The sequence below is a fragment of the Amborella trichopoda genome, chromosome 12 (genome assembly GCF_054954075.1).
Source record: "Amborella trichopoda isolate Santa Cruz 75 chromosome 12, AtrichopodaSantaCruz75HAP2 v2.0, whole genome shotgun sequence".
Taxonomy (NCBI): Eukaryota; Viridiplantae; Streptophyta; class Magnoliopsida; order Amborellales; family Amborellaceae; genus Amborella; species Amborella trichopoda.
This window is the reverse complement of record NC_142347.1, coordinates 5,828,576-5,839,588: the sequence shown is the minus strand read 5'-3', so window position 1 is coordinate 5,839,588 and position 11,013 is coordinate 5,828,576. Positions and strand designations below refer to the sequence as shown.

The 11,013-nt window shown below is 36.2% G+C and overlaps 1 protein-coding gene across 1 annotated transcript; it reads left to right on the top strand.

The window, feature by feature from the left end:
* The first annotated feature begins 8,555 nt into the window (after positions 1-8,555).
* LOC18433660 (peroxidase 29) lies at positions 8,556-10,879 on the top strand. The gene is made up of 3 exons (XM_006843742.4): positions 8,556-8,836; positions 9,675-10,032; positions 10,265-10,879. The coding sequence occupies exons 1-3, from the start codon at positions 8,618-8,620 to the stop codon at positions 10,657-10,659; spliced, it is 972 nt and encodes a 323-aa protein (XP_006843805.3). The 5' UTR covers positions 8,556-8,617; the 3' UTR covers positions 10,660-10,879.
* Positions 10,880-11,013: the final 134 nt, after the last annotated feature.

Sequence of the window (11,013 nt, the reverse complement as noted above, 5' to 3'; positions counted from 1 at the left end):
TGCCTCTTCTTGTGAGATTGAACATAGACCGTCGATCAAGGGTGACTTGTGGGGTGAGAGATCTGAGCCATCCATTCCATAGATGGACCATCAACATTATGAAAGGTGTATTCCTAAACCATTTTCTTATCAATAGAAATTAAATAAATTAAATCTAATCAAAATATTGTGCATATCATAAAATAGCACAAGTCTACTCAATATTTCTACAAAATCTTTCAAAGATATAGCAAGTCAATATTTAGTCAATATCTTCAAACCATATGACCACATGTCATGTCACCCAAAAAATAGGAAAGATAACAAGGGCGGGGCGTACCACCCAAGGGAAGCACTCATGGGCCCCACCTTCTAAAAATATGGCTGGCCCATGTACACAATAGGCCCCCATGATATTTTTATATATTTAAAATTAATAAAGAGATTTTAGAATATTATTTGAATATTTAAACAATTGTAAAATCAATATCTTTAATTTTATAAATCCAAAAATTATAAATAAAATATTCAGGAATTCATAAAACTTCAAATAATAATCTTAAAATAATTTTCATCATAAAACAAACACAATTAAATTAATTTGATGGGAAAAAGATCCATATGGTTTAGGAATCAACAATCATGGGGCACTCCACCTTCAACTATGGACTACATACCACACTTGCTTTATCAGATTGACCCAGTGTTTTTCATGACCTACAGTCTAAGCATGGGCTCATTAGCGGGTCACCAAAGTCCGTTCGATGAGCCAAGGGATCGCAATCCCAATATGTGGATTTTAGGTCCTCTCTTAGAGACGCGTCAATGTCACTTAGACTTGATGCGACCATAGCTCCTATGGTGTATATAGGTATCTCTCGCACATACATACGCTTTACCTTAAAAGGTGGATTTCTGGCTTTTTCGAACAATCTATCGATATGTATGCCGTGTGATGGCATATGGATGAGGCTTTGACCCCTGTCTCTATAGGTCACTATCACACACAAAGGTCACACAGTTCCTCGGCTCACTCATCTGGGCATATTCTTCGACCTCATTAAGAGTTAACCCATTAGAACCCTTTCTCAGTTTGTTCTTTATGCACGGGTAACATAGGTTTTTCCCAAACGACTGACCTAGATTGTCAAGCACAGTCTAGTATCTGCAAACGTCATTTGCTCCATACTCCCACTGAGTTCATGTTCCACTATATCATTTCATTTTACAAGCACTCATAAGGCCTTTAAAGGCCACATAAACCCAATAATATCTTCATGATTTACCTTTTTTTTCAATTTCTTTAATGTCATATGCATTTTTGCATGATAAAATTCTCTGTCTCCGCCTACAGGCCATTGATCTTTGCATTTTGACAAACTATGGGCCACACTGTTTGGGTTCTCCCAACTACCCACTATAAATCTTAACCAACTCTATTTATCTCTTATCACTCGTGTCTCATGATAAAGGGAATCCAAGGTTTTTAAAAACTTTGGCAATGGTGTTCAATGTGGCCCTGTTTGGATGTCCAAACAAGTCTATTGAAATAATGAAGGTATTCATTAATAAAGGTGAAACATTTATTTTATATCTTTTAGCCCTACCAATGTTTTGGGAGTCATTTTTTAGTCCATTACGTGTGAGCATTAAAGTGGATCAATGGTGGCTGTACAACCAAAAACACCAGTGTTATATATATATATATTAGGTGTGGCTTGATGAGAAAAACACATATCTAAAATTTCAAGTGATTTGGATTTGTTGAAAAAAATTAAAATTTAAACACTATCGGACATCCGTGATGTCAGATCGGCCCAGATTCAATCTAGGCCGTTGGACTCATTTTTTCTTGTGAGCCCACTGACTCACAAGAACATTTTCCACACACACACACATACACACACACACACACACACACACACACACACACACACACACACATATATATATATATATATATATATATATATATATATATATATATATATATATATATATAGAGTTTGCCGGAATGGTCTCTATCTCCCCATAGGGTTGGGTATTGGGTCAAGTCGAACCATAGACCTGGGAATTGACAAGTTGGGTCTGGGTCCACTTGTCCTTGACTTAGGTCTGGCTCGAGATCCTACCCTGTGGGTCCGGACTAACTTTGACCTAGTCAGGCTGGGGTTGACCTGAACCCGACCCGCTTATTCCCAACCCAATATACCCATAAGTGAAATGACATACTTTAGGTACCCCGTATGGATTTAAATGAAGGGGAAAAAAAAAAAGTTTGAGAAAGAGCAGTGGGTTGAAGTGCTCCAATCGGTTTCAAACGTGATTGGAAACAACCAGATCCAGATCAAAAAAATTCTTGGGTTTTTTTTTTTTATAGAAAATAAAAAAATAAAAAAATTGTAATAATTGGTGGGAACTTGGGCAAGACAGGTGATCTTAGTTTTGAATCCCCCGTTAATTCCAAGCCAGATCAGATAGTTCTGAGCCAGCTTATTGATTTTTATAAAACTGCATGCATGTATTAAATTCAACTGGCTTACCCAATTAGGTCTTAAAAGGTCCAATTGTCTCAACCTGAATCGGAGCAAAATCATGTATGTGTAGTGTCAAAATTCTATTGAAATATCTATCTAGGGGCGGCTCGAGGCAGACCACCTGCCTTGGTAGCCGACGAGGCCTTGGCCCAGGTTCAATCGAAAGCTGTCGAGGCATATAAGTGTACTCATTTTTCAGGTCTTTGCCTCCTTTAATGTGGCTTGTAAGTTATGGTATCAAGTACATGTATTACTCGAAACAACTACCAGTTCAGTTAAAATCAGTGTTTTAAAAGTCGTCGAGTCAGCACGTAATCGACCGATTCGAACCGAAAATCGGTCATTCTGTGTGTCGATTCTTTTGTAAAACTGAGAATCTCCCGAACCGGAAATCGGTCATACCGTATGTTGATTCTTTTGTAAAACTGAGAATCTCTCGGCAATTCTTTTGTAAAACTGATGATTTACTGTACATAGGTGACATCATAAATCGCCCTCGTTCGTCCGGTGTACATCTTTTGTAAAACTGAGAATCTCTAGGCGATTTACTGTATAGAGGTGATGTCATGAATCGCCTCGGTTCGCCCGGTGTACATCTTTTGTAAAAGATGAGAATCTCCCAGAGACGTCATCAATCGTCCCGGTTCACTCGGTGTACATCTCGTCATGAATCGCCCCGGTTCGCCCGGTGTATATCTTTTGTAAAAGATGAGAATTTGCTGGCGACATCATGAATCGTCCCGGTTCACCCGATGTACATCTTTTGTAAAATTGAGAATCTCCCGGCGCACCTGGTGTACATCTTGTCATGTATCGACCCGGTTCGCCCGGTGTACATCTTTAATAAATGATGAGAATCTCCTGGCGACTTCATGAATCGCCCCGGTTCACCCGGTGTACATCTTTTGTAAAACTGAGAATCTCCCAGCGATTTACTGTATAGAGGTGATGTCATGAATCACCCCGGTTCGCCCGAGGTGACGTCATGAATCGCCCCGATTCGCCCAGTATACAAAATACTCGGTTTGCCCGGTGTACATCTTTTGTAAAAGATGAGAATCTCCTGGCGACTCGCCCGAGGTGACGTCATGAGTAGCCCAGGTTCGCCCGGTGTACAAAAGACCCGGTTCACTCATGTACAAAAGATCTAGTTCGCCCACTGTACATCTTTTGTAAAAGATGAGAATCTCCCGGCGACGTCATGAATCACCTCGGTTCACCCGGTGTACATCTTTTGCAAAAGATGAGAATCTCATGGCGACGTCATGAATCGTTTCGGTTCTTCAGGTGTACATCTTTTGTAAAACTGAGAATATCCCGACGATTTATTGTAAAGAGGTGACATCATGAATCGCCTCGGTTTGCCCGGTTATGCACATGCATGACAATCGTAGGGGGCACTTTTGTAATTTTTGTACATCTTTTGTAAAACTGAAAATCTCCCGATGATTTACTGTACACGATTTACTGTACAGAGGTGATGTCATGAATCACCCCGATTTGCCGTCGCCCCGGGATTTACTGTACGCGATTTACTGTATAGAGGTGATGTCATGAATCGCCCCGGTTTGCCCTTGCCTTGGTTTCCCCGGTTATGTACACGCATGACAATTGCAGAGGGCACTTTTGTAATTTTTATTTTTTGGATTAAAATGAGCATTTATTGTTAAACGCCACATGTCCCTCATCACAGGTCCCATACTATTGCATCCATTTCATACACGAATAATAACGATAGCAGAATAGTATTTATTATCACAAGATTTTTTCTGTGGGTTCGATGTGGGATAATTGTGGTAAGGTAATAAATGAAAAAGAGATATAATATAATTATTAAGTGGCCTATCAATTATTGCTTTGGAAGTTGCGAGATCAACTCTTAGCTAAGTTCTATCATTCTCTTACAAACAAACAATATTTTTTTTTTTACAAAATAAATAATTTTTTTAAACAAAAAATAAAAGTTTTTTGTAAAAAAAATATGTGTCTTATTAAAACAGAAACAAAAAAAGAAGTGATACAACAAAATTTCTTTTTGTTGTCAAAAAAAAATAAAAGTACAAAATTTTCTTGTAAAAAAAAATATAAGGTTCTTGTTAAAAAAGAAAGAAAGAGGTAATACAACAAATTTTTTTTTTCTTGTTAAAAAATAAAAGTTTATTGTAAAAAAATAGAAGTTTCTTTTCAAAAAAAAAAAAAAAGGTATTACAACAAGCACTTCTTGTAAAAAAAGGTTCTTGTTAAATAAGAAAAAAAAAAAAGAAAAAAAAAAGAAAAAAGAAAAGCAATACGACAAGCATTTCTTGTAAGAAAAAATAAATAAAAGATTATTGTCATAAGAAAAGATCAAAGGTAATACAACAAGTATTTCTTGTCAAAAAAATAAAAGGTTGGATTTGTTATTATTTGTATAATAAAATTATAAAAAATAAACCAACATTTTCAATTTTAGTATAATGTTTTCTACAAGTTCGAGATTTTGATGGTCATTTTTCATCGATTTAAACCATTCTTTATTGTAGTCCATGTATGATTATATACTTCATCCATGATAATTCTATGATTTTTCTTTTGTATGATGTAAATTTAATGGTTAAAATAAATTCATGCAAGGAAAAAAATCTCAATATTCACATATTAATAAAAAAATGAAAATTAATAATGTAGTACCCCAATTTCTTATTGGATTCCTAAAAAACAACATTTATAATGAATTTTAATAATTTTTTTATATTTTTTTTAAAGCTTAATCTGACCGATTCGGTCGATTCTCGATCCTGATCACGGATTCACCAATCCGGATGGGTTTTTTGGGTACCCGATCCAGGGCACTGATCCGTTTTTTAAACCACCGGTTAAAACCAATTTTCACATTAACAACTTGGAAAGCAATGTTCAAAAAATCAAATCGCTTTTGAAAATTGGCCATGGGCTGGTTTTGAGTAACCGGTAAACTGGTCGTTTCAACCCGCCTGATCGTGTAGGTCCTGGCCTGTCCAAAAAGATTTTCAAAAAATAAAAAAATAGAAAAAAATCTAAAAAATACGAAACTAAAGTATGATTAAACAAAGCACATCCAAATGAAGTTGAAAATTTGTGAAAAAAATAGATTTTAAAAAATCAATTTGTACCCAAGGGTATTTTTGAAATTTTCTAAAAAAAGATGGAAAAGTGTAAAAATAAATATTCATGGCTAAAACACTTACCAATCTTTGTCAAAATGATATAAAAAAAAAAAAAAAAAAAAAAACCTTATAAACAACACTTACCAATCTTTGTCAAAATGATAAAAAAAAAAAAAAAAAAAAAACCTTATAAACAAATCCTTTATTTTTTTAAATTTTATATACCTTTTAAATTTTTTTTAAAAAACCTGGTCGGACCACCAAAATTGCTATAATCGGATCGGCTAGTACCCCATTTCAGTTTAACTAATCGCGTTTGCTAACCCTGCTGAGAAGGTTATCGTAAAAAAAATGATTTTAAAATCTAACCATCCAGATCATGTAATATATCGAGATCCACCCGTTTCCTTATAAAATTGGCCGGTTCGGTTCCATAGTTACCGGTTCTATAGAATTCTTTTACAATTGAGAAATGAATGGATAGCTCAACTTCATTGCTGAAAGTGTGTCAGCGGACCCCACCTAATTCACTCACTTGCACTAAACACACTTCATGCATGAAGAAGCTTCCCAGACACGTCGGTGTTATGATTATTATGTGGGGTTCCAAGTTTTAAATGGTCATTTTTCTTTGATGTGGGATGGTTTTTGAGCCTCCTCTCTCACTCTCTCTCTCTTACAAAAGAATGTCTAAATGGTCTACGAAAATTTATTTATTTATTTTAGATAAATTGTATTTATTTATTTATAATTTATAAAAAAAATAAAGTACATATAATTAAATTTTAATTGTATATAATTACAAAAATAAAATTACATGTAATTTATAAAAATTAATATAATTATATAAAATGGTTGTTTATTAATGCTATTAACTTAATATAATTATGTCAAACTTAGGTTAATACAATTATGTGAATATGATTACATTAAAATCATGTTAACACCATTATGTTAAATGAGTTCTACTATTTTGGACTTTGTACTTTGATTCAACAAAAATTATGTATCTCTCTATTAACAACCTCTTTCATTAAATATATTCCAAATAGCTTATTTCAAAAAGTAAAAATCTTAAGTTAATACAATAATTAAATAAAGAAATTAAGTTAGAGGGATTAATTTTATTGTCACGTTGCATTTTAAATTTTATTTTAATTATAATAAGAATTTAGTGGACAACAAACACTCAACATGAAACAGGCCCTCAGTATTTACATATTTTTGACACAATAATGAAAAACTACAATGCAATTGCCACTTTTTTGTTTTAAAAACCTAAAAAACTAGATGTTAGAGAAATTATAGTATTTTTTTGATTTTTTTTTTAAGATGAAACCGGTTTATTCTCCATTCCGGAATACCGATCCACCTTTTTGGGGTGGCCGATCTGGGCCGCCGATCCGTTTTTTTAAACATACCTATGCTAGAAACTGGGAATTGAACATGTAGTAAGATAGTGATATCATACATGAGACGCACATGATACACTATGAGCAAACAACTTTTTAGAGAGAAATCCCATATCATTGATGAAAGCCACGCTTGGGCTCCGTCGCATCTCTCTGGCCTCGAAGCAAAAAGTTGTCATTGATGGAGGCTATGCATATATCCTGTGATTCACCTCCCCTTAAAGGCTCCTATGGCAGCTGTATCCAAATCTTTAGGCACCATAAGTTGGGACCTTTAAGAACCGGATCGCCAAGATCCGATCAACTCTGACTCAGTTGGTCCGAATCCGGCGATTCTTTGACAAAATAGAAAAAAAAAAAAAGAGAACAAGAGGTAAAAAAGGAAAGACCAAAGAGAATCCGGTAATTACCGGGGTTCTATAGAACCAGATCACCCTCTGTTTTAACAAAGCATTTTGGTTCGAACTAGCAATTTTTTTTTTTTAGTATTTCACATAAGAGAAAAAAGAAAAAAAAAATACAAAATGGGCCAAATTTAGGTGAAAATTACGTAGAAGGTCGGTCAACACATGCTTTTTTTTTTTGGTTTTTCTCAAAATTTTTCCTTGGTCCAAAAAAGACATCCTCAAACCGTTTTTAAAGTTTATTTATTTTTTGTTTTTTCGCTAGTGGGGTTGTGCCCAGTCCAGAAGGCAGTATGATGTTGGCATCCTCAAACTGCCTTATTTCTTATAAAACAAATGACCTAATACCATGAATAGTACTAGAGAAGGCGATATGAGAGTGGGTAGCTTCGGTTTGCCTCTGATTGCTTAACAAAGCTAGTTGCGGTCCGAGGATGTCAACCTCATACCATTTTAAAAAGCACCACAAAAGGCGGTTCAATGATGTTAACATCGGGCAGACTGGGCACTGCTCCAAACATTAGAGCATGTCCCTACTATCGAAAAAACTACAAAAATAAAATAAAATTAAAATGCGGTATCCTCATATCAAAGAGAAATTTTGAAAAAAAAAAAAAAAAAAAACCTGGTGTTGATTGATCTTCAGTATAATTTTAATCTAAAATTGACTCATTGGGTATTTTAGTACTTTTTTTTTTGTGTCCTTTTGGAATTAACAGTCATTAATTAAAAAAGAAAAAAAAAAAACCAACTGGTCTAATGCCTAAATGCTAGAGGTCACAGATGATATTTGTGGGACCCACTGTTACACTATCAATACTGTGGATGAAGAAGGACTGAACGCCCCTCTCTCTCTCTCTCTCTCTCTAGGGTTTATATGGCGGTGGGAAGTGGGGGAAATGAAGTGATGTGTGATGGACTCATGCAACAGCTGTGACCTATGACCTTTGTCCAATCCATTCCAATATATTTCTCCACCCAATCATGAATCCACCCTCTATGAAAAAAAAAGAACCCTCTTTCTCACTCTACTTCACTCTTCTCTTCTTTCACTCTCCATACTAATAAATTTAGACACACCCCTCTCACTTTATAATCCATCATCCCCAACAAGAGTTCACCCCTTTCTCAATCTCATTCTTTCTCTTTCTTCTCCTCAAATGACCACTCTCACTCTCACTCTCTTTCCACTGCTCATTTGCCTCTCAACTGTTGGCTTTATGGATGTAACCTTGGCCAACCTTTCATATGATCACTACCACAACTCATGCCCCCATCTAGAGAGCCTGGTAGCAAAAACACTCATGCCTATCTTCCTAACTGATCCCACCTCTCCCTCTGCATTCTTAAGGCTCATGTTCCATGATTGCCAAGTTCAGGTATTCACTCTCTTTGATTTGCAATTTTCGCGGCTATTTTTTTTTTTTTTTTTGGTAATTCAGTGGAGAAGACGGGTCGCTACTTTTTTTTTAAAAAGTTTAATAGTTAAGTTGTTTGGAAGGTATTTGTAGGGTGGCCTTTACCCGTTTTTTCAAATAGTTTAAGAATGAGTTTTTTTTTAAGTTGTTCGTAAGGTAGTGTTAGTGAGAATGAAAACACAACGTTGTGACTAAGATGGGGGATGTTACCATCAAGACTTAGCCCCTTTCCCAAAGTCCGTGCTTCTCTCTCTCTCATTTGCACTTTTCATGACTATTATTACTCCTTTTATTCTGGGAAGGTACAATGCTCCTTAAAACTACTACATATAGACAGATCCTTAAGGCAAGTTTATTTCACTTGAAAGGGCTCTCGCAAAGTTTGTTCATTGAGAGAGCTTTCCTATTAGCCTGAAAAAGCGCTTCACACTTAAATAGATAAAACGCTGCTTTTCCACTAAAAGTGAGGAAAGTTTGAGAAGCACTTTCGTTGCTTCTAAGCAACACCCACTTTCCCATAACAAACGTGGGGAAACAGTAGTCTAGCGCAAACGAACTTTCACAAGTTCTTTTCCGCTAAAACTAATGTGTCTTTAAGGTCATCAGAGTCCACCTAACTAGTGAAAGGTGATGAAGAGCCCACAATTAGCATCTATCATGTCTTTTTCCAGTGGATCACACTCACTCTCTATAATCACTGGTCATTTTCATGCAATTTTCGTAGTCCTTATGATCATAGTATACTACTTTCCTTCCCACAAATTCATGAAGTGTTAGATTGATTATAAAGCGTTTACAGGGTTGTGATGCCTCCATACTGTTGGATTCGAATGGCGAAAGCATAAGCTCTGAGATGCTTTCCGGAAGAAACTTCGGCATAAGGAGGAGAGAAGCCATCGACATGGTGAAGAGAGTGGTGGAGGCCGAGTGTCCTACTCAGGTCTCTTGCGCTGATCTCATAATTCTGGCTGCTAGAGAATCGGTGGCCTTCGCTGGAGGACCGCGGATTCGAGTTCCACTGGGTAGGAGGGATTCCACCACTGCAAGCAATCGAAGAGCTGACACCTATATTCCTTCATCTACGGTTAGTGTAGACAACATGCTTCGCATTTTCATGAGCAAAGGGATGACAATGGATGAAGCAATCGCCATTCTAGGTAAAAAAAAAAAGAAGAAGCAATATTACAGTAATGGAGAATTACTAACATGAAAAGCCTTACCTCATTGCTACATGTTAAATGCATCATTAAGCAACTGCAGTAACAACTTACGGTTCGGGATGCATGAAGCATGGTGTTGCTCTGGTAAAGGCTATCATGTTATACAGATAACAATATTGATTAATCATGGTAATTGCAATGGTGATGGTGAAATTAAGGATTTTTGCAGGTGGGCATACACTGGGAGTGAGCCACTGCATAAATGTTGTGAATCGGTTGTATCCGTCTTATGAGAGCGAGAAACTAGGGGCTTTTGGAATATATCTACGACTGAATTGCCCGACAATGGCTCCCTTAACAAACCTAACCTTCATTCCTAATGATCTTACGCCTTTCGTATTCGACAATCATTACTATAAGGACCTCAAGGCGGGTAGAGGCTTATTGAGCATCGATTCAAGCATATCTACAGACCCTCGAACGGCTCCAATTGTTGACAGGTTCTCTAGAGACAGTGACTACTTCTTCTTCACCTTCTCTTCAGCTTTTGTTAAGCTTTCAACCGTGGGTGTTCCTACAGGAAAACAAGGACAGATACGAAACCAGTGCAGCCAGCTCAATTAGCAAGAGTGTTTGTGTAGTTGCATCCGCATATATAGCAAGAACTTAAATTAAATAAAAATAAGATATGGGGTGAAGTGATATAAAAAGAACTCTGTTTGATTTTGTTAGTCCTATCTAGAAGAGGAGAGCATATGAAAAATGTAACCGACTCGTTCGTTTCTTTGGGCCACTGGCCATCTGCTGGAAGTTTCAGATTTAATACCTATATTTTTGCAACAAATCCAATACATCTAAGTGTGGTGCTTGGTGTGTTGATTTTTTTTGGAAAAAGAGTGTATGTGAGTTGTTTATTTCAAAAATAGGTTGGATCCTACCAGCTGCATATAAGGTATTTCAGTTATAATGTGGAATGTA

Excerpts from the sequence above, each read along its gene's own strand:
- LOC18433660 (XM_006843742.4), top strand. The coding sequence starts at position 8,618 with ATGACCACTCTCACTCTCACTCTCTTTCCACTGCTCATTTGCCTCTCA. Across the intron at positions 8,837-9,674 it reads TCCATGATTGCCAAGTTCAG|GGTTGTGATGCCTCCATACT; the intron begins GTATTCACTCTC and ends AAGCGTTTACAG. Across the intron at positions 10,033-10,264 it reads TGAAGCAATCGCCATTCTAG|GTGGGCATACACTGGGAGTG; the intron begins GTAAAAAAAAAA and ends GGATTTTTGCAG.